Genomic DNA, 22,048 nt, shown 5'->3' on the forward strand with positions numbered 1-22,048 from the left:
TCACCGTGAGCCTCAGGCAGGCTCCCACCATGTGTACGTTAGATGGACCCGCGGCCAGACAGCCTGGCCGTGGATCCCGTGGGCGGCCTCTTTGGGGGCTGATTCTGGAAACTGGCCCGGCGGGGCCGCCATGTGGAGCCCTGGGGCCTCGGCAGGTCTGCCCTCCACAGCCTGTGCCCGGCGGGCCGGGTCGGAGGGCAGATGGCCCAGCGCTGGAGGCCGTATGTCCCGCAGTGACCCGGACCCAGTGCTGGGGCAGGCGTGGGGGCCTGGGGATGAGCCGTCCAAGGTGCAGGGAGGATGGGCGGGGGGTGCAGGGAGGACGGGCGGGGGGTGCAGGGAGGACTGGCCGGGGGTGCAGGGAGGACGGGCCGGGGGTGCAGGGAGGACAGGCCGGGGGTGCAGGGAGGACGGGCGGGGGGTGCAGGGAGGATGGGCGGGGGGTCCAAGGAGGACTGGCCGGGGGTGCAGGGAGGACGGGCCGGGGGTCCAAGGAGGACTGGCCGGGGGTGCAGGGAGGACTGGCCGGGGGTCCAAGGAGGACTGGCCGGGGGTGCAGGGAGGACTGGCCGGGGGTCCAAGGAGGACTGGCCGGGGGTGCAGGGAGGACTGGCCGGGGGTCCAAGGAGGACTGGCCGGGGGTGCAGGGAGGACGGGCCGGGGGTCCAAGGAGGACTGGCCGGGGGTGCAGGGAGGATGGGCGGGGGGTGCAGGGAGGATGGGCGGGGGGTGCAGGGAGGATGGGCCGGAACCCGCACTCCCGAGGCGCCGGGACAGCAGCCCGGGGAGGGCGCGAGGGGGCAAGGTCCCCGCACTTCGAGGGCAATACGCGGGGCCACGCGGCCTGTACCCGGGGGCTGCCATCCGCTTCGGGTGCCCCTCCTGAGCGGGATGCCCCGGCTGCCGCCTGGCCTGACCGCCCAATCCGGGCCCAGAACCCTGGAAGGCGCGTCGGTCACTACCGGCCAGGACCGGAAGTCCTCGAACGGCGCCCGCCTCGCGCTACACGCACTTCCGGCCTGAGGGGCCGCTGTCCTCACAGCCTCCAGTAGGGGGCGCTGGGGCCTCGGTAACAAGGCGAAGGCCTTTAGCCCTCGCGCGTTCTGAGAGTTCGCAGTCCCCACCCCTAACCCCTCTAATCAATTCCGGGTCCTTTTCGCGAACCAGTGACGCCATTTCCGGGGATGGGAAGGCTAGGAAGAGAGCGCAAGAGTAATGATTACATGTCCCGACAGGCCTCGGGAGTAGCGGCCTAGTGCCTGGTGGGAGATGTAGTTCATCGGGCACAGCAGCTGCGGCGCTCGGCCGGCGAAGGACTCGGTTTCCCAGAGGGCCGAGCACGACGCAAGATGGAGACGGCCGGGCCGCGGTAACCCGCAGGTTTGTGCTGAGCGCGCACGGCGGCGCGGGTCCGTGGCCCCTCGGGGGGCGCCTGCGTCTCCCGCGCCTCCGGCCCTGGCCCTCGAGTCTCGTGAGGCCCGGGCCGTGGCCCCCGAGACGCCGGCCTCGGGAGGGGAGAGCCTGCTGCGCACGGGCCGGGCTGCGAGGGGAGGTGCACGGAGCCGGGGTCCGCGGCCCAGTCCCTAGCCCCGCGGCCCGAACGCGGCGGCGCTGCCCTCCTCCGAGCTCCTCCCGCTCTCGGTTCTCGGAGTTCCCCCCCTCCGCCCCGACTGTCCCGGCGTCTGTCCGCGCCTCCCGGGCGGCGTGGGCGGCGGGGGCAGCTCGGAACCGGCTCCGCCGACAGCTCACCGTGCACCCCGCGGACGCCGCGGGGGGTGCGCCGTCCCTGGGAGGCGGGTCGGAGATGGAACCCTCGCCGCGCTGGGCTCGTAGCGGGGCGGGCGGCCGAGAGCGGTGCCGGGGGCGGGAGAGGCGCCCCCGGAGCCGCAGGGACTGGCCTCCGCCCCGCGGGGCTCCTGCAGGTGCAGGTCGGCGCCCTGTTCCCGAGCGGGTCCCTCCGACGCCCAGGACGGGGCCGCAGACACCGGGGGGCCCGCGGGCAGCTCCCCGCCGACAGCCCCGTCCTGCGGGCCGGCGGGCGGGGAGGGCCCGAGCGGAGCCCGGGCTGCTTGTTGCCGCGGGCTCCCCCCTTTCCCCCCGCCCCGTCCTCGCTGCATTTGGACTCAGCCTTGGGGTCTGGGTGCGCGGCCCTCCCCCGGCCTGTGGGTGCTGACTGAGCTGGCGGTCCGAGGCCCCGAAACCCGGCCTCTGCCGCTCGCTGGTCGTGGCACCAGCCCCCCGGTCGTGGTACCAGCCCCCCCGGTCGTGGCGCCACTGGGCACATTCACTGTCTGACGTCCGCCCCTCCCCCCCCCCCCCCAGCCTCGCTGGAGCAGGTGGAGCAGCTGAGCAGGTGGAGCAGCTGAGCAGGTGGAGCAGCTGAGCAGGTGGAGCAGCTGAGCAGAGCCGCGCAGGGGTCTTCGTGTTGAGGACACAGCCCGCCTCTGGCCGCGGGGCCGCGGGGCTCGGGCACCGGCACTCGGCACCCAGGAAGGTGAGGAGAGAGCGTTCGGGGAGGGTGGGCCCCGGCAGGGCTGAGCCCGGGCCTCACGCAGTTTGGGTCTAGGTGTGCGGCCCAGGACGCATGGCGGAGGTGGGGGCCGGCGAGCCCTCCCCTGGCCTGGAGGTCGAGCAGGGGACGGAGTACGACGTCCTGTCTCCGCCCACCGTCTCCCTCAGCGACTCCGACTCGGACTCCGACCTCAGCTGGCCGGGCAGCGCCCCGCTGGAGGCCCTGACCCCCGAGCGGCTGCCCGGGGAGGCCCAGGGGGACTCGGGCCCCGACAGCCCCCCCTCGTCGCCCAGGGGCCCCCCTGCCGCCGCCGTGCAGCCGTTCCACCTGCGGGGCACCAGCAGCACCTTCTCTCAGCGCAGCCACAGCATCTTCGACCGCCTGGAGGGGGCGGCCAGGCAGGCGCTGCCCCCTGAGGGCCCGGCGGGCCTGGGTGACGGCGGGGGCTTCAAGCAGCCCCGGGTGCCCTCCAGCCGGCCCCGTCAGAGCCTCGTCCCCCCGAGGGTGCCCCCTGTGCCCGACTACGTGGCCCACCCCGAGCGCTGGACCAGGTACAGCCTGGAGGACGTGGCCGAGGCCAGCGAGCAGAGCAACCGGGCGGCCGCCCTGGACTTCCTGGGCTCCCCGCGTGGGGCTGCGCCTGGCAGCTACGAGCCCTCCTTCAACCAGGACCCATCCAGCCGCGGGGAGGGGAGGGTCGTCTTCTCCAAGCCCACCCGCGCCGAGGCCAGGCCCGCCAGGCCGGAGAGGAAGAGGGTCCTGCCGGAGGCGGGGGGCCCCGTGGAGCTGGCGCACCTGGCCAGGCCTGGGAGCCCGGAGGCTGAGGAGTGGGGTGGCCCCCACGGGGGCCTGCAGGAGGTGGGCGTGCCTGAGGGGGCCCCCCACAGTAGGCCGGCGGCAGGACCCCCGGCGGTGGAGACGGTTGGCTTCCACGGCAGCAGGAAGCGGAGCAGAGACCACTTCCGGAGCCAGAGTGCGGCCCCCGAGGCCCCCGGTGCTGAGGGCTGACTGCGAGACAGCCCCGGGGGCTAGGAGCCAGGCGGGCAGCCTGTAGGAGGCGCGTGGCCTGGTTGGGCTCAGGCAGTGGCTTTGGGGCTGGGACCTTGCCAAGGGGACTGGAAGCTGGGCCTGCGGGGCCTCTGGAGGAGCAATAAAGGTTTTGGGTTTTCCTCGGGCTCCGTGTCGCTCTGAACCCGCCCCCACCCGGGACTGGGCGGTCGGGGCCTCCGCTCGCCAGCCCCCCGAGCACGCTCCCACGCGAGCCTCCCGCGGCCTCGGGCTCGGAGGTCCGAGTTGCCCTGCGTGTGCAGTGGTGGGTCTTCCCGAGGGACTGGGTGGCTGGCCTCGCCTCGCATGGGGGCGGGGGCGCCTTGACCCCAACCCGTAGCCAGGGAGCCTTTCTCACGGCACACGGTCCACAACCCAGCGACCCGAATGCCTCCCAGGGCCTCGGGTCTGGGGGGCCGCCCGGGTGAGGCCTGTTCTCCAGGCTCCGTCCCCGGTGAAGCCGCCTTCAGATGGGGCGGCGTCCTGGGCTGCTGCCTGGCTGGACACGCTCCAGCCTCCCTGAGCTGCTGGGGGCGCGGGCGGGAGCCGACACGCACAGGCAGACACCACAGCACGTCAGAGCCGGTTACTTTCTTAGCAGGTGGGGTTGGGTAGGGGTTAGGGGCTGGTGTGGGCCCCAAGGCGGGAGGTGGACGGGCTCGGTGAGCGCTCGCTGTCCTGGCGCAGGCTGGCGGGCAGCTCTGAGGCTCCTTTTGATGAACCGTTGGGCGGGGGGGAGGGCACAGTGTGTGGGTTGGACCTGGGATAACTCGCCAAGGGCCGTGACCCCCACCCACCAGTCTGGGCCTAGGGCTCCGGGAGAGGGGGCCCGCGTGCTGATGGTCCAAGTGGCTCAGGTGTCCGAGAGCAGCGGGCCGGCCTCTGGGTGGTCTCTGCTCCCCCGGCCCCTCCACGCTCAGCAGGGGCCTGCCGGCTCCCCATGGCCAAGTTCCAAGAGTCTGGGGGTGGGGTGGGGAGCGCTGCTCACCGCAGTGCCCAAGGAGGGAGGGGGAGGGGCCGAGTGGAGGGAGAGGTGACCGCCCAGGAGCCTGGGACCCTCGGGGACTGTGAGACCACCCTCAGGCCTGGCTGGGTCAGGGGCTTGGCCAGAGGGCATCTCTGCACCTCAAAGGCGGGGCAGCAGGGGCCAGGGACAGGGCCTCCCAGACACACTTACTGTGGTGGGCACTGCCCAGGGGCAGCCTGTCGGCCACGGAGGCGAGGAGCACCGTGCAGTAGTTGACCTGCCAGAGGGAGAGGCGTACAGGGGAGCCCCAGGCCCAGCCCCAGGACCCTCCCCGCCCTCTCCTGCCAGGACCCTGCTGCCTGGGACGCCCCCTGGCTGCACTCGGAGGAAGAGGGCCGGAGGCAGCTCCAGGGGTGTGTTGAGTGGACAGGATCCCTCTAGGGAGGGCACCCCTGCTCTAGGTGATGGCTGGGCAGGGGGTGCTGAGTCCAGCCTGGGTGCGGCTTTAGCCTGGAGGGGGCAGGGTCTGGTTGGCAGCCCACCTGTGACTCCAGGCCCCGGATGCGTTTCTCTTGCTCTCTCAGCCCCCCGAGCTGCTTGGCTATGACGTCCACCCTGTGGCAGAGCAGGGACAGCAGGCACCGTTGGCCACAGGGCCTCTGAACCCGGGCTTTCCCGCCCTCCCTCGTCCTGCCACCCAGGCCCTTGGGGTGGGCGGGGCCCACTGAGGCCTCTGGTCCCAAGTCAGGGTGTTCTGGCCGTGCCCCTCGCCTCATCTGGGTGCACACAGTGCTGCTGTGCCCTCCAGGGGGCAGGAATGGCCCACCCGCAGGCAGGCACCGAGGGCTCAGGGAGGTCTGGGGTGCACCACCTGGGGCACCTGGGGAGGCAGGCGAAGGGCAGGCTTCCGTTCGGAGACCCCGGAGCAGGGAGGACACCACACAGGGCCCTGTCCCCCAAACACGGGGCAGGCAAGGCCCCAGAAGAGCCCTGTTCGGTCCAGGAGGCGGGTGCGGGGCCCTTGAGATCCGCCGTAGCCCGCGCCTCTCTCCAGCCTCAGCGTCCCCGTTCATCCTGAGTGCAGGGGCCGCACTCCATGGCAGCCTGACAGCCCGCGGTGCCCGTGAGCAGCCCATCTCCGGCCGCCTGGCACCTGTGGGCGGTCCTCCGCAGCACCTCCGCCTCGCTGTCCCTCCTGCTGCGCTCCAGCCAGCTCAGGTAGCTCTCCTTCCGCACCGTCTCCCACGTCACCATCTTCTGGTCCAGGGGCTCCGGCAGGTCTCTCTCTGGGGAAGCAGGGCGGCCGCGGGCTTGGCACAGCCAGGTGGGCCTTGGGCAGGGATCCCGCCCAGGGGTGCCACCCGCAGTCCCTCCCAACCCACCCCCCCCATCAGTGCAGCCGCGCCCGGGGCCCCCCCCCCCCAGCTCAGCCTGTGCCAGCTGCCCCTCCTGCCCACCGGCAGCCTCACCCAGGCGTGCCCGCTTCTGCCCCGCCTCCTTCCGGAAGACCCTCCTGAGCACCAGGCCCAGGTGGCTGAGCAGGATGAAGGGCGGGGCCAGGGCGGGGCGCTCCTGGTACTCCACGATGAGGTGGTAGCGCTGGAACCTCCAGAACATGTCCGCGTTGCCCTGCACCATCTGGAAGGTGTAGCTGCAGGGCCCGGGCGGCTGAGCGAGGCCCTCAGAACCCGAGCCCCCCTCCCGATCGGCTCCAATCACTGCGTCCCGGGGCGGGGGTGTCTAATGTGGGGTTCACTCATCCGGGTCTTCCACTGCCCCCGCTGATGCCCCGACACCTCCAAACCCTCGGCCTCCAAAGGCCCTGGCCCTGCTGGTGTGAGGGGCGGCCCCCGGGGCAGGGGCTTGGGAAAGCCTCTCCCACACCCTTCCCTGGTGCGGGGCGGGGGCAATGCTGGGGGTGACCCCCCCCTCCAGGCCTCTCCCCGTGGGGCCCAGGTCTGGGGGTGACCGCCCCCCTCCAGACCTCCCCCCGTGGGGCCCAGTTCCTGAGTCCCGGGCACCTGAACATGGCGATGAGCAGGTTCATGAGCAGCACGTTGGTGACCAGCAGGAAGGTGACCAGCAGCAGGATGACCAGCCAGTTGGCGTAGAGATTGGGGCAGGCGGGTGAGCCCTCTGGCAGCAGTGGGTGCACCGAGCAGTTCACACGGGCTTCTGAAAGGGGAGGCTGCTGCTGGGCGGGCGGGCAGGCCAGAGCTTCCTGGGTGGCTGGGGGACCCCCCACCTGGCACTCCTGGAAGCCCCATCACTGGACATCCCAGGCCAGGCTGCGGCGACGGGAAGCACAGGCCCTGGGGGCAGAGGCTCCGGGATGAACGCTCGGCTCCAAGCTGATCGGATGGGGAGCTGGCAGGGGCAGTCCCTGGGCAGGACTTCTCGGCTTTTCTGACACCAATTCCCGTCGGGGGAGCACATCTGGGACGGGCTGGGCTCCCGCCGTGGGCAGAGGCGGCCGTGGGGGTCCCAGGTGCCAGGCCCTCAGTGGGCAGCCTGTGCACGATGGATGGACCGTTCGCAGGTGACACGGAGGTCTCTGTGCCGTGTCCCCACCACTGCACGCGTGGGGGGCTGGGCTTGTTCCGTGGGCCGTGCCCTCACTGCGTCCCCCTCCTTTCTCCCGGTGACCCAGGGGCAGCGCAGCGACCTCCCTCCTGCCCCCTCTCCTTCCGGCTGGTTCCTGACCCCGCTCCCTGCCGGTTCCCAGGGGCCGCAGCCGTGGCGTGTTTGTGAAGCTGTAAATCTGGATGAAAGCGGCTCCGGGTAATGAGGCCGGAGCTTCCTGGCTCACCCCGGCGCCGCCAGGCCGGCTGCAAATTAACTGGTCGCCGTCACAGCTCAGCCCCGGCTCCCCCCGCCTGGCGCCGAGAGCAGGGAGGCTGCCCGAGCCTCAGTTTCCCTCTCGGCCCTCCTGTCAGTGAATCACTCCCCCACAGCCTGGCGGGCTCCCCACAGTGGCCAGGGTTGCTGAGCCCGCGCCCTGATCCCCGTCCCTCTCCCCTGCGGGCGGGTCTGCCCAGCACGGCGGCAGGTCCGGCCTCCCCAGGGGGCCCCATGCCACACCTCTTCCCCGGACCAGCCTGTGCTGGGACAGGCGGCCAGGGATGTGGTCACGGGCTGGAGTGCCCCCCACACACTGGAGGGGCCCCTCGCTCCCCTCCTGCCTGGGGGTCGTGGCGCCGTCCCCCAGCCGGGGCCATGGCGAGGGCAGCGGGTCTGCTGAGCTAATGGCCTGGAAAACGAGGCTGCGGGTGAGCAGACACGGAGGAGGTGCAGGGGCCAGGAAAACAGCCCGTGGAGCCGGCTCTGGGGCGCCAGCTGGGGGCACGTCCCTGACGCGGCCTCCCCTTCCTGCCCGACTGTGCGCTTCCATCACGCGCCGTCCTCTGGGCAAACATTTACCGCGCGGCTCTGCCTCATTAGCTGGAAGGTCAGGGTCAGCCTCTACGACCCAGTGAGCCCGTGACAGCCCGGGAGTGCCCTCGGGGGCTGGTGTCCCGGGCCCTCCCCTGGCACCTGGCTGCAGCCCACCTTCGTCCAGGGGCCGGCCCTGTCCCCCCTCTCCTCCCTCACGGACGCCAGCCACCCCAGGGCCTGTGCTGCTGTCCCGGTCCCCACCCCAGTTTCTCCTGCAGCTCAGCCAGGCAGCTCTGTCCCCACCTGGTCCCTGTTGTGGGAAATGCTCAGAGCCTCATGCCCCCGCCAGGCACAGGGGCCAGCCCCCCACCACAGGGAAGGCCCACAGGGGATGGCCCTGGGATAGAGGCCCCGGGATAGGGACCCTGGGAGAGGGAAGGCGCACAGGGGGTGGCCCTGGGATGGAGGCCTTTCCAGCAGACGGGCATGGGCGGGGGGGGGGGGGCGGGGGCTGGGTGGGGGTGACAGGAGACTCGCTGCCCAGTGGGTCGTGCAGGAGGGCGGACGCCCAGGTTCGTGGGGCCAGCCAGCGGAGCCCAGACTCCGGCCATGGTCAGGGCGGACTGGGGTGGCCTCCGCTGCTTGCACACCTGTCCCCTGCTCGGCCTGCACAGAAAGGCCGCCCCGCAGGAGACCAGCCCTGGCCACCTCCAGGCCTCCTGGTGTCTGTCTCCAGCCCAGGCCTGAGGTCGGGGCTGTGCCTCCCCTGGGCGTGTGCAGGGGCCGAGGGCCGGCTCAGGACGTCCCTGCTCGGCCAGCTCCGGGCTGGTCTCGAGGAGGAACCTGGTAACTTGGTTGCAGTGTGACTGCCCCCGGGCTGGTGCTCACCGTCGATCTCGTCCAGGGGGATCTGCCCGAAGATCTGCAAGTAGGGCCGGTAGAGCACGCGGCGGAACACCCACTCCAGGCGGCCGTCGTGGGGGTGCAGCAGCGCCTGGGTGGCCACACCGTAGGCCACCAGCCACACGCTCAGGAAGAAGAGGAAGAAGAAGACGTCCTTCATCTGGGGCGGGAGGAGCGTCGTCAGCCCAGGCCAGCTCGCCCTCCCCCCAGGACGGGCCCAGGCCAGGCTCGCCCTCCCCCCAGGACGGGCCCAGGCCAGGCTCGCCCTCCCCCCAGGATGGGCCCAGGCCAGGCTCGCCCTCCCCCCAGGACGGGCGCAGGCCAGGACGCACCATTCGCTCCACGATGATGATCTTGGGGCCCAGCTGCTTGTGGATGGCAAAGATGTGGATGAGGCGAAGAGTGAACACCATGAAGTCGATGGCCAGGACCGTGCGGCCAGCCTCGAACGCCGAGGGCAGCATCCTGCGGGCACGGGCGGCGGGGCTGCTGGTGCCCGAGGGCGAGGGCCCCCAGGACAGCCCAGGCGTTGGGGGACGCGGGGTTCCCGAGGGCGGCCCTGCCCCCGCCCCCTCGGCCGCCCCTCGGCCCCCAGACCTGCAGGTGACGCCCACGAGGAACAGGAAGATGGCCACCATGTCGCACTTGTTCCAGTTGTCCTCCACGTAGAGCGTGAGCTTCTTCCCCAGCTGCGTGTCCTCGTCCGTGAAGAAGCCCTGGGGAGGGCAGGCAGCCCCTCGCTGCGCGCCGCCCCGACCAGCCGGGGCTCGGTCTGGAGCTGGGATCGGGGCTCGGGGCTCGGGGCTCGGTCTGGAGCTGGGATCGGGGCTCAGGGCTCGGGGCTCGGTCTGGAGCTGGGATCGGGGCTCGGGGCTCAGGGCTCGGTCTGGAGCTGGGCTCGGGGCTCAGGGCTCAGGGCTCGGGGCTCGGTCTGGAGCTGGGATCGGGGCTCAGGGCTCGGGGCTCGGTCTGGAGCTGGGCTCAGGGCTCAGGGCTTGGGGCTCGGTCTGGAGCTGGGATCGGGGCTCGGGGCTCAGGGCTCGATCTGGAGCTGGGATCGGGGCTCAGGGCTCGGTCTGGAGCTGGGATCGGGGCTCGGGGCTCGGGGCTCGGTCTGGAGCTGGGATCGGGGCTCAGGGCTCGGGGCTCGGTCTGGAGCTGGGATCGGGGCTCAGGGCTCAGGGCTCGGGGCTCGGTCTGGAGCTGGGATCGGCGCTCGGGGCTCGGGGCTCGGGGCTCGGTCTGGAGCTGGGATCGGGGCTCAGGGCTCAGGGCTCGGGGCTCGGTCTGGAGCTGGGATCGGCGCTCGGGGCTCGGGGCTCGGGGCTCGATTCTGGAGCTGGGATCGGGGCTCAGGGCTCGGGGCTCGGGGCTCGGTCTGGAGCTGGGATCGGGGCTCGGGGCTCGGGGCTCGGTCTGGAGCTGGGCTCGGGGCTCGGGGCTCGGGGCTCGGTCTGGAGCTGAGATCGGGGCTCAGCGGCGGGGACGGGCCCACCACTCACCTGCCGGACCTCCTCCAGCACCAGGGTGAAGACCCAGAAGTAAAGGGTGACCTCAGGCCCCGACGGCCCCTGGGGGGGCGGCCTGAAGTCCCCCAGCAGGACGTAGGTGAACAGGAAGAGGAAGGCGAAGTACATGACCACGTTCCCCAGGAACACGGTCACGGGGGCGCCCCAGAACTGCCGCCAGCGTGTGGGCAGGAAGGCCGCCCGGGGGTCTCGGCGGCCCTGCGTCCTCCGTGCCTCTGCCGGCTCCCCCAGCCTGCTCCGCAAAGGGGGTCACAGCCAAAGGTGAGGCGGGGCCAGGGGCCCCGGGAGATGCTGCCCCCCGGGCCGTCCGCCCACCCGCCCTCCAGGCCCGCACCCGCTGCCCGGGCTGTCGAGCAGGCTCTTCTCCGTGTCCAGGCTGTCCAGCTCCCGCAGGTCCTCCCGGCCCGTCTGCAGCGGGGCCTTCTCACTGCAAGCACAGGGCACCCTCAGGGCCACGGGAGGGCCTAGAGGTGCAGCCAGCAAGGGAATGTGGGGTGCACGGAGAAGGCATGGGGGGCACGTGGGGCCCGCCTGGATGCTGGACCAAGAGCCCCCCCCAGCGGCTTTGCCAGCCGCTGCCCACACACCTGAAGGCGATGAGGCCCGTGTAGAGCAGGCCCGGGCACAGGAAGGCGCCCAGCAGCCGCAGCACCGGCGTGCCCGCAGCCATGTCCCCCCACCAGATCCTGGTCAGGAAGGCCTGGAAGAGAGGCACCCTGCAGGCCCCTGCTCCTCTGCCCGTGCTGCGCCCGGTGCCAGGCACACCCTTCCGGGCTCAGCTACAGCCCAGCCCTGCCTCCCGGGGCCTCCATCCTGGTGGGCGGGGACCTTCCGTGCGGGTGTGTGTGTGTGTGGGGGGGGGGGGGCCCAGGCTGGGGGCCGGGAGGGACGCGCTGAGATAATGGCACTTCCGCGGAGACCCCAGGTGTGGGCTGCCCCAGGCACGGGGACAAGGGCCCACCCCACAGGCCGGGACGCGAGAGCGAGGAGCGCCCGCTGCCCCCGACACAGCCGCTCACCTGCACCCCTTCGTGGGCGAAGAAGGCCTTGGTGTCGGCCTCGGTGGCCAGGTGCAGGCAGGTGGTGCGGCTCCAGGAGCGGGTGCGGCGCACGAGCAGGGCGAAGGCCCGGTCCTCACTGTTGCTGTAGCACTCGGAGAAGAGGCCTGTGCGGGGGGGGGGGCGGGGGGGGGGGCCAGCGCTGCCGCTGGGCGCCACCCGCTGCCCCGGGGCTGTCCCCGCCCGCCCGCCCGCCCGGCCCTGTCTCCCCTCAGAACCTTGGGAGCCTCGGTCACCCTGGGGTCCCTCCCACCACAGGGCCCGCCGGCGCCAGGTGTGGGCTGTGAGGTCATCGCGGGCCCATCTCGGCCCTCGGTGGGGATGGCCAGGCCCCTGGGGGAGCCCACAGGCCGGGCAGGGCCTCACCCAGAGCCAGCTGCTCGTAGGACGCCACGCGCACGCTGCGGTCCGCCTCGGCCTCCGCCTCCAGGTGCGACATCTCTCGCAGGATCTTGCAGGCGACCAGCGCGGTGGCCACGCCCTCCTGGCCCTGCGAGACGGTCTGAGGAGGCTGCATGCCGCCTGCCCGCCCTGGGGCCCTGGGGAACCTGGGGGACCCAGGTGCGGCCGTGGGGCCCCGTGGCCGCCGCTCACCATGGCCCAGAAGTAGGTGGCCATCTCGTGGCGGTTCTGCAGCACGGCCCACAGGAACAGGTCCCGCCACGGGTTCTCGCTCCTCTGGCTCAGGTCCAGCTGCCACCTCTGGCCGGTGGGCCTCCGGGCCGGGCCCCGCTCCTGCAGGACGACCGGGATGGGGGGTCAGCCTCGGTGGGCCCGGCCGCACTCCCCTCCCCCGCCCGCTCACCTGGTAGAGCCCGCGGCAGGCGTCGTGCAGGAAGTCCTTGAGCACGCGGGCCACCTCCTGCAGCGAGAAGGCGGGTGGCCCCGCGGGCGGCCCCCGGGCGGGCAGCGCCGGGCGGCCCTCCTCCAACTTGCGCTGCAGCAGCGAGAAGAGCAGGCTCTTGGGCGGCACGGCCCGGTACAGCTGCTGCAGCCGCCCGTAGGTCAGGAAGTCGGCCACGTCCGCGCCGTGGTCCACGAAGAGCCGCACGAACTCCGGCTTGTTGCTCACCAGCGCGTCCATCATCGCCTCTTCCAGGTCACAGGACTGCGGCCGCCGGGCCAGCCAGAGCGGGGGACATGGAGGGTGAGGGGCTGGGAGAGGGGCCTTCGGCACACCCTCCGTTCCCGGGCACCCAGCCTGTCCCTCTGGGAGAGCGGGTACGGTGGGCGGGCAGGGCTCAGGGCTCGGGCAGCGGGTGGCCGGTCCTGGGGCTGTGGGCAGGCCCACAACCAAGGGCTGCTCAGCGCCTCCCGTGGGGGAAGGGGGGGCCTGGGGGAGCCGAAGAGCCACCTGTGCTCTGGTCCCCCCTTGGCGACCCCGGGGAGAATGGACCGTGGCCCTCAGGACGCCGCCCACCCCAGGCCCTCAACAAGGTGCCTGCCCTCCCCTGGCCCCGGGCAGGGCACCTTCCACTCCACGTCCCCGTTGAAGATCTCGCTCCTGGCGATGTCCACGCGGTCCCAGGCCACCGCCAGCTTGAGCTCGTCCAGGTAGTCCTGCGCCTCCTGGCTGTGGCTCCTGCAGGCTGCGGGCAGGCGGACAGGGTGAGGGCAGCGGGTCCCTCCCGGGCTCTGCTCAGCCCGCTCCGCCCTCGGAAAACCGCGAGAGGGGCGCACCGTTGCCCGTCCCCGGAGCCAACGCAGGAGCCTGGCAGGACGCCCGCCTGGGTGCGCAGGACTGGCTGCCAGCGTCAGCCCAGGCACGAGCTCATCTGTAGTAAAAAGCCCACCCGGCCTCCATGGGCACGGCCCGGTCCATGGACACCCCCTCCCCGCGCCTGGCGCCCCCGGGCCTCGGCGGGCTGGCTGCCGCCCTCACCTTTCACCAGCGCCTTGAGGATGACCGTGTCCAGCTCCGCGGAGCCCTCCTGCTCGAAGTTGTGCACGGTGAGCAGGTGTGGGCGGGAGGCAATGCTCTGCAGCTGGGGCCAGACACAGAGGTGGCCCATGGGAGGGGGCAGGGTGGGGCAGTGGGCAGCGCGGGACAGTAGGCAGGCCCTGGGCAGGGCGGGGCAGTGGGCAGGGCAGTAGGCAGGCCCTGGGCAGGATGGAGCAGTGGGTAGGGCGGGCAGTGTGTGAGGCAGGGTCCCCAGGCCAGAGTGCCAGATGCCACCCTGTGAGCCTGACACCTACGGGCCTGGCACAGAACCACTGCCAACTGGGGGGCTCGCTCCGGGACCCCTGACGCCGAACTGCGTTTAGGGCTTTGCATTAGAAGGCTGGGCGTCCGGGTGGGAAGCGATGCTCTGCAGCTGGGGCCAGACACAGAGGTGGCCCATGGGAGGGCTTCCCCAGGGGCAGCCCCGCCTGGAGGGGTTCACAGGGGGAGCGGGCCCTTCCCGACTGGGCTCTGGGCTCTGGGTTCTGGGCTCCTACCAGCTTCGTCCAGTGCAGAATGTCCTCCCAGGAGAAATGCTCGCCCGGGAACTTCTCCTTAAACTGCTTCTCGGCCACCTGGGGCACCAGGAGGTGCGGCTGGGCCAGGAGGGCGGCCAGCACGTCGGCGATGCCCCCCGAGCCGGCCAGCACCAGCCACGGGGCGGCCTGCTCCACCGCCCTGGCCATCCTCTGTGGGCACAGGGGGGACCCCGCGTCAGCTCCCGGTGCCCCGGGCGGGGGGCCTGCGGGAGGTCCCGCCCTCAGGCTGCCCTACCTCCAGGGTGCCGGGGTCGCCGTTGACCAGCAGGCAGAGGACGGGGATCTCGATGCTGCCGGTGCCTGTGGGGAGGGCCCGTGAGGTCCTGCCGGTGCCTGCCAGGGCCCGCACCTGAGGCCCCGCCACCCGGGACGAGGACCCCGTCCGCCTCCCCTCCCCGTGTCCAACGGGCGCGCTGTGGCTGCTTACACAGAGTGACGGACGCCAGGGCCGTGAGACCCAGGCCGTCCCCACACCGACCGAGGGGTAACGGAGGGCCTGGGGGCACCTGCCCCCCAGCGCGGGCCAGAAACGAGCTGCCCCCCGAGACCCGGGACCTGCGGGTCCGCCGGGCGGGAGGCTCCCAAAGGTGCCTCCTGATGGGCCGCGAGGACCATGGGCCCCGCTTCTCCCTTAAAGGGGCTCCGTGGGCAAAGGCCACAGCAGGTCTGTCCCGTGTGCGAATAGCACTTCGCAATCCAGCTCCCAGAGGCCCCCCCCCCCCCCGCCCCCCGGCCTGTCACTGGGCGGCGCTGCCCCCTGGTGGCCGCGGAGGGAACAGGCCTCCGCAATGTGCAAATCTCACTTCTCCCCGAAGCCCGAGCCCCAGCCCGAGCCTCTGGCCAGGGAGGCCCAGTGGACGCGGAGCTGCCGCGGCTCCTGGCAGCTGGTCCTCCCATCCCCGCCCGCCCGGGGGTCCTCCCATCCCCGCCCACACGCGGTGCCCCGCCCCGGGCCCCGGGCCTCCTGGGCGCCCTCACCCCCATAGCCCGTCCTCTGCTCCGCGATGTGCTTCTCCAGCCTCAGCCACAGCTCCGTCGGCCCGTCCCCCGACCCGGGGGCGTCCGGCTCCACCAGCACGAAGTGGGAGTGGCTGTTGTCCAGGGCGCAGAGGGGGCCCTGGCCGCCGCTCTCATCCGCGGGGTAGTGGACGGGGCTGTGCTCCTGGGCCCCGTGCACACGGTGAGGCTGGGCCCGGCTCTGCCCAGGCCCGTGCCCACCCCTGGAGGCTGGGGGCGGGCGAGGGCCCCCCCAGAGAGAACTCGGGCTGCAGGGCTCCACTCCCCAGGGGCTGCAGGGCGACTCCTAGCCCTGCCTCGGACAGCCCTGGGTGGGAGGGGTGCGCTCGCCCAGGGTCGCCAGGTTTGTGGCTAAGCCAGGCCTCTGGGCACCGTCCTGGCTGGGTCCTCAGAGCCCAGGCCCCTGCCCAGGTCTGTGCCCTGCCCACGCCCTTCCCTGGGCGATGCTGCCACCTGCTGGCCGTGTGCTGGGCACAGGGCATCCCGGGCTCTGTCCTCCCTCTGCCTCACAGCCCATCCTTGAGAGCACCTGCCAGCTCGCTCCCAGCCCGGAGCCCAGGGCGGGCCCGGCCCGTCCAGCAGGCTGGCCCGGGAGGGACTCGGACGCTCGCTCTCCAGTGCACAGCCAGTGGGGCGGACACTCACCTGGGCCTGGTCCAGAAGCTGGCGGTGCAGCACGCGGCCCAGCGAGGCGATGCCGACGGCCACCACGCGGGCCTCGGTGGACGTGCTGGCCAGCGAGTGGTCCCGCACCGCCTGCCCCACGTGCCGGGCAAGGCCCACGCGGAGCGCGCTGGTCAGGATCCAGGCGCCTGCGGGCGTGGGGGCTCACTGTGGCCGGCGGCCCCAGGTCCTCCCGTGGCGCCCTCCCACCGCCGGACACCTGCTGGAGCCGCCTGCCCGGGGCCTGGGGCCAGCGAAGGGGAGGGGCCAGGCTCTGTCCACCTCCCGGCCCGCGGCCCTCTCTCTGCTGCAGCCGCTGCAGGGCTGCTGGAGCCGAGCCGCCCCGTCCCGGCTGGGCTTTCTGCAGCCCTGGCGCCTGAGCTGCCCCCGGGGGTGTGATTCCGGCCCAACCACGGCCGGCCGGAGCGCGCCCCCCGCGGAGGCACCGTGGGCCCCGGGTGCAAACGGTCGCTGTCCCCCGGGGGCCGCTCGCTGAGGCCGGTGGGCCCAGGAGTGGAGGCCCAGGGGGAGGCTCTGGGCCTGGGGGGACCCTCGGCCCCTCGGCCGGACCCCAGGCCGTGCGGAGCGGGGGCCGTGGGGGTCCCGGGCCGGAGCCTGGGCCTCACCTGTGCTCTGAGCCGCCCTCACCAGCCCTTTGCGCAGCACGTCCCGCAGCCACGACCTCATGGTGACGGGCCGCTCCGTGCCCACCAGGGACACCACCAGGTTGGGGGCCGGCAGGTGCCACTCGGCCATCAGGAGGTCGAAGAGCATGGAGGGGGCCACGTCGCTAGGCACCTTCACAAACTGCAGGGCAGGGGGCGGGGCGGGGCGCTGGGCACGGAGGGGGCACTGGGCACAGCGTGAGGGGGCACTGGGCACGGAGGGGGCACTGGGCACGGATGGGGCGCTGGGCACGGAGGGGGCACTGGGCACGGAGGGGGCACTGGGCACGAGAGGGGGCACTGGGCACGGAGGGAGCGCTGGGCATGGAGGAGGCACTGGGCACGGAGGGGGCACTGGGCACAGCGTGAGGGGGCGCTGGGCACGGGAGGGGCGCTGGGCACGGAGGGGGCACTGGGCACAGGAAGGGGCACTGGGCACGGGAGAGGGGTGGACAGTCAGCCAGAGGCCGGGTCTCCAGCCTGTGTGTGTGTGACCAGTGCGGTCCCAGCCCCAGTCTGGGCCTTGCTCTGCCTTGAGGAGAGGCCAGGCTGGATGGGGGAGGGCTGGATGGGGGTGAGGGTTAGATGGGGAGGGCTGGATGGGGGAGGGCTGGATGGGGTTAGATAGGGAGGGCTGGATGGGGGAGGGCTGGATGGGGAGGGCCGGATGGGGGAGGGTTGGATGGTGAGTCCTGGATGGAATGGGGCCCAGGGTTCCCATGATCGTGTGGGGCTGGGTCGCAGGGTGTGGGTGTGGGGTGGGCTTACCCTGCCTCTCTTCTTCCCAGACCCTCCGAATTCGATCTCGCCCCGGCACAGGCCCGGCCGCCGCCCGGTTCCGGCTCCCCCAGGGACGGTGGGGCGCCTCAGGCAGGGTGGGGACTCTTGGTCATGAGCCCCCGCCATGTCCCCCCAGGTGTGTTCCGGCACCTGCGGGCGGGCCCTCTGCCAGGTGAGTCATGGGGCCAGGCCTCCACCAGGGCCTGGGGCTCTGTGAGCCGCGTGTGCGTGTGACCGCGGAGGCAGAGAGGGGCGCCCGGGCCCCCAGAACCGGCAAAGGCAGGAAGGCCGTCCTGGGTGCGGCCTGCGACACCCCCGTGTGGGACCTCCGGGTCCAGAACCCGGAGAACCAGTTCCGTTGCGTTCAGATGCCCGGTGTGTGGTCGGGGTGATGGCCGCGGCGGGGCACTCGGCTCCCCACTCGGCGGCCTCGGGCGGGTGGGCCAGGCCCAGCTTGCCGGGCTGTGTGGCCACGGAGCCCCCCTCCCCCCCTGAGTCCCAGCAGCCGGGCCCCAGGGCTTTGGTACCAAGAGCCGGGGGCCCTGGCCCTGGCCGGGATGGCTCAGTGGACAGAGCGTCAGCCCGCAGACTGAAAGTCCCGGGTTCGATTCCGGTCAAGGGCATGTACCTGGTGGCAGGTCCCCGGCCCTGGTCCGCGTGCGGGCAGGAGGCAGCCCGTCGATGTGTCCCTCACATCAGTGCCTCCCTCTCCCCCTCCCTCCCACTCTTGCTATAAGTCAATGGGGACGTGTCCTCAGGTGAGGATTAACCAAAAGAAAGAGAAAATGGAGAAAAAGGAGCCACGGGCCCTGGTGGGGAGGACACGCACCCCCGCTGCCGCCCAGAGCAGGGCCCAGGCCGCGCTGCTGCGGGGGGTCCTCACACCCTGGCTGGCGCGGGGGGACGAGGCCTTGTGGGGTGACCCGGGGCAGCCGTGACAAGGCCCCCACTCGGCACCCCGCTGTCCAGGGCCGCACCCTCCAGAGGCTCCAGGGGGGTCCTTCCTGCCTCTCCCGGCTCCTGGGGCTCCTTCCGGCTGCGTCTCTGCCCCCCTCTGCTCCCGTCTCTGCCCCTGTCTTCAGTGGCCACCCCTGTGCCTCGGGTCCACCCCCTCTTCTCCCAGGGACACCAGCCATCGCGTCCGTCCGGGCCCCTCAGGGCGACCTCCTCTGAGCTGCTCACGTGGATCAAGGCCCTCCCTCCAAGTAAAGTTGCGGGTGGACATGAATGTGGGGGGACAGTCAACCCCAATATACAGGCAGCGAGGTGGGGAGTGGGCTCCATGCAGGGAGGGTGTGGGGGGGCGGGGCGCCCCTCACTCCCACCAGGCCCTGTCCTGCCTCCCCATCAGGGACTGCGCCCCAAGCAGGGGAGCTTGCTCTCTGCGCCCCCTCCCGGGTGTGTGGGCTGTGGGCTCAGCGGCCTGGAGGACACCCGTGTGCTCACAGCCGGAGCCTCAGGCCGCTGGCGCGGGGGTCTGGTGGGACGGCCCCTGCTGGGGGGCCCGGGTGCTCCCAGGCCCCTCCTCAGTGGGGGGCAGCTGCCTGGAGCAGGGGTGTGGAAGGCCAGTCTCGCCTTCCCTGGGGCCACAGCCAGCAGCCCTCACCCACCCCATGGCCTCGGCCTGGCCCTTGGCTTCCGGGTTGGGCGAGGGGACACTGGGCGCACCATGGACACCAGGCAGATGGGCCCCGAGGAGAGGGGATGCAAATGGGCCGGAGGGGAGGGGATGCAAATAGGAGGGATTTGCATGAGCAGGTGTTCAGTTCCCAATGTCCCCTTGTTCCCGGAGTAGGGGGGAGGGGGCGGTGGGGCAGCCGGGGTCCGACATGCCCCCACTAGCACCTACCCCTATCCTGGGGGGCACAGGCCGTGTCCAGCCGCGGCCACCCCTTGTCCAGGCCACCAGGGAAGGGCCTGGTGTGGGCAGAGCCCTGCAGGGGACCCCAGCCCCTCGGCCCCTCTGGGCCCAGCCCCCCTTCCTGCGATGCAGCAGCCGGCACCGTGGCCCCTCCACCCAACGGTAAACTCGGGGGTCTCCCTGGAATGGGCGTGGGCTCAAACTCAGGAGGGTTCTGAGGGCTCACAGCCCCCCACCGCCCAGGTACCCCCACTGCCCAGGGACCCCCACCGCCCAGGTACCCCCACCGCCCTGGTACCCCCACCGCCCAGGTACCCCCAGCCTCCCGCCCCACATGCTGCATCCCGGTTCAGGGTCGTGAGGCCGCACCTCCCCTCGGTCCACCTGCCCTCCTGCCCAGGAGGAGGGCACCCCACTCCTGCCCCCACCCGGGAGCTGACGGCCGGGGGCACCTACCTGCCTGCCTTCTTCCCGGCGCCCGACACGCTGCCGCTCGCCAAGGAGCGGGTGGAGGCTGCCCACGGGACAGGCGCCCGAGCCAGGTCTGCTCCTCCTCTTCCCCGCCCACCGGCCCGGCCCCTGGGCAGCCAACGCCAGGACCAAGGTGGGGGCGGCGCCGCGTTCCAAAGCCGGGGAGGTGACCCATGGGGGGCAGGCTGCTGGGCCACTTCGCTGGCCATCGGGCCCCTGTGGGCTATGCCTGGGGGGCGGGGGCAGAGCGCGTCCTGCCAGTCTCCCTGAGTCTCTGATTCCCACCCGGCCTCAGTTTACCCCTCCAACAAGTGGGCCCAGCTGGCTCCAGGGCGTGGGCCAGCGCCCATGGAGGACGGAAGTGCCCGCTCCCTCCGGGGTCCTGCTGAGCCACAGGCACTGGTCCCCGGGAGGGTCGGCACCCGGGAGGCGGCAGGCCTTGGGCGGCTGCTGGCCCGGGGACCTCCGCATGCCATCCCCTCAGGGGCAGGATGGGTGCCGGGCTGCCCTCTGGGTCCCGCAGTCCTGGGCTCCCTCCCCACAGCCTCAGCCTCCTCAACCGCCCTGGGCCGCAGTTTCTCCGAAACAATGGGGACCCCACCTCTGGGAGCTTGTGGGTAACACAGGACAAGAACAGAGCTGCCCCTTCCCCAGAGAGACGCCCAGGCCCCTCCCAGAGGCCCCTGCCAGGGCCCCTTGTCCGGAGTCGGGCAGGGGGGTGGGCACAGAGTCGGCCCTGCCCTCCGGCCTCGTGTCCTCGGGAGTCTGGCCCGGCAGCCACCAGAGGGCGCCCCTGGACCGCAGGCGGAGCCGGAGCCGGAAGCCCAGCAGCAGAAGCCCTGCCCGCTTTGTCCCTGGACACGGACTGGGTCAGTCCCGCGGGGGCCACCTGAGGGTCATGCCCTCCGGCAGCTGCCCCTGGCGCCCACCCAGGAGGGCGGCCGTCTGAGGTCCCAGAAATGGGACTCCAGGCCTGCGGCCCACAAGCCTCCAGGCGGGGTCTGAAGGGCAGAGGCTGATCTCGGGGACCCTGGCAAGGCCGGGGTGCCTCCCCTGCTGGCCTGTGAGTCCTGCCAGTGTCGGGGCACGTGGAGAGGAGGGGTTCCCAGGCCTCAGAGAACTGCCCTTCCCTCCCTCTATTCCAGTCCTGCCCTCGGCCTCTGAACCCCCTCCCGGCCACCCCAGCCCAGAACCCGGCTGTGCTCCTCCCGGCCCCCGGGGAGGACACCCTGGCTGACCCCGCACTCTCGGGTCTTCTGCAGCCCCACCCCGGGGGCTCCGGGACCCACCAGCCCCTCCTTCCCACCAGCCCCCCCCCCCCCGCAGCAGTGCCTGATGGGGCCTCGTCCCCACAGCCATGGCCAGTGTCCTCTCCCAGGCGTGGCCCTCAGATCTCATGAGCCCTGAGTCCTGGTCTCCGACCTCGAGCCCAGGAGCCGACATTGGGAGGGGGAGGGCCGAGGGTGGCAGGAGCCTCTGGACTGAGTCCCGTCAGCCCCAGCCCCATGGGCAGGGCCTGCAGGCGGCCACCCCTCCGCCCTGTGCCAGTCCTTCCCTCAGCCGGGAGGAGGCGCCCGCCCTGCCCCAGACGCGGGCACAGAGGCCCAGGAGGGGCTGAGCCACTTGGTCCCTGGCGGTTTCTGAAGGAGACCGGAGGGTGCTTGGGGTCAGACGCAGGACTGCAAACAGAGGCGTGCCTCCCTCCTCGGTCCACGCGGCGAGGGCAGCGGGCACGGGCATGGGCAGCAGGGAGTGCCAGTGTGGAGAGCGGGCGGCTGGCGGCCCGACCCAGGGAGGGCTCTCCGTCCTGGCTGCGCTGAGCCCTGGGTGTGTCAGTGCGACCCCAGGGGCCCCCTCAGCAGCTGGGGCCAGGGCCCTGTGCGAGGGGGATGAGCACGCCACCCCGGGCCCGTGGGGCCAGGACGGGCACTCGGGCAGAGCCTGATCCAAGGGCCCCACGTGGCGCCTGGGCTCCAGTGAGCAGTGTGCGCGGCCAGTGGGTGCACGCGCGCGCCTGTGTGTGTGTCTGTATGTGCATCTCTGTCTCTGTGTGCATGTGTGTATGTGTGTCTGTGTGTCTGTGTCTCTCTCTGTGTGTGTGTCTGTGTGTATCTCTGTGTATGTATGTGTGTATGTATGTGTGTGTCTGTGTGTCTGTGTGTGTCTGTGTGTATGTGTGCATGTGTGTCTGTGTGTCTCTCTGTGTGTGTGTCTGTGTGTATCTCTGTGTATGTATGTGTGTATGTATGTGTGTGTCTGTGTGTCTGTGTGTATGTGTGCATGTGTGTCTGTTTGTCTCTGTGTGTGTGTCTGTGTATATCTCTGTGTATGTATGTGTGTATGTATGTGTGTGTCTGTGTGTCTGTGTGTGTCTCTGTGTGTACTAGTGTCTGTGTGTGTCTGTGTCTGTGTCTGTGTGTGTCTGTGTCTGTGTGTGTGTGTGTGTGTGTGTGTGTGTGTGTGTGTGGACACACAGGCCCTCACCTTGCAGGTTTGGATGGAGCTCCTGGATGTGGGCAGCAGGCCAGGGGGACCCCCGGGTCCTCAGCTGCCCTGTCCCTTCCTCTTGCCCCTGCGGAGGCTGAGGAGGCAGCCCCACTCCTGGGCCACAGGAGAAGAGGTGTTGGGGTTCATTACAGGCATCTGAGGCCCCCCCCCCCCGTCCTGTGCAGCCCCACTGCCCACCAGACTCTTTCCAGCCTTCCCCTCACCTCGGCTC

At 71.8% G+C, this 22,048-nt stretch overlaps 2 protein-coding genes across 3 annotated transcripts; one reads left to right on the forward strand and one right to left on the reverse strand.

Moving 5' to 3' along the window:
• The first annotated feature begins 1,200 nt into the window (after positions 1-1,200).
• Positions 1,201-3,686, forward strand: TSSC4 (tumor suppressing subtransferable candidate 4). Of its 2 annotated transcripts, none has more exons than XM_081099520.1 (3): positions 1,201-1,380; positions 2,323-2,494; positions 2,567-3,686. In XM_081099520.1, exon 3 carries the CDS (start codon positions 2,585-2,587, stop codon positions 3,518-3,520), a length of 936 nt encoding a protein of 311 aa, XP_080955646.1. In that variant the 5' UTR covers positions 1,201-1,380; positions 2,323-2,494; positions 2,567-2,584; the 3' UTR covers positions 3,521-3,686. The 2 variants fall into 2 exon arrangements, with proteins under 2 accessions (XP_080955646.1, XP_080955647.1); XM_081099521.1 differs by lacking the exon at positions 1,201-1,380 and adding an exon at positions 1,398-1,552.
• A 450-nt stretch (positions 3,687-4,136) lies between these two features.
• Positions 4,137-17,123, reverse strand: TRPM5 (transient receptor potential cation channel subfamily M member 5; the record flags this gene model as incomplete). Its single annotated transcript, XM_081100354.1, has 24 exons — positions 4,137-4,518; positions 4,737-4,803; positions 5,069-5,141; positions 5,680-5,812; positions 5,996-6,177; positions 6,548-6,701; positions 8,790-8,964; positions 9,137-9,269; positions 9,402-9,520; positions 10,307-10,565; positions 10,668-10,760; positions 10,921-11,033; positions 11,353-11,498; positions 11,758-11,881; positions 11,986-12,126; positions 12,197-12,499; positions 12,862-12,980; positions 13,274-13,376; positions 13,831-14,022; positions 14,108-14,172; positions 14,851-15,034; positions 15,535-15,701; positions 16,179-16,359; positions 16,986-17,123. The coding sequence occupies 24 exons, from the start codon at positions 17,121-17,123 to the stop codon at positions 4,367-4,369; spliced, it is 3,516 nt and encodes a 1,171-aa protein (XP_080956480.1). The 3' UTR covers positions 4,137-4,366.
• Between the last annotated feature and the right edge of the window lie 4,925 nt (positions 17,124-22,048).

Source organism: Myotis nattereri (assembly GCF_964212035.1).
Source record: "Myotis nattereri genome assembly, chromosome: 9".
Classification (NCBI taxonomy): domain Eukaryota; kingdom Metazoa; phylum Chordata; class Mammalia; order Chiroptera; family Vespertilionidae; genus Myotis; species Myotis nattereri.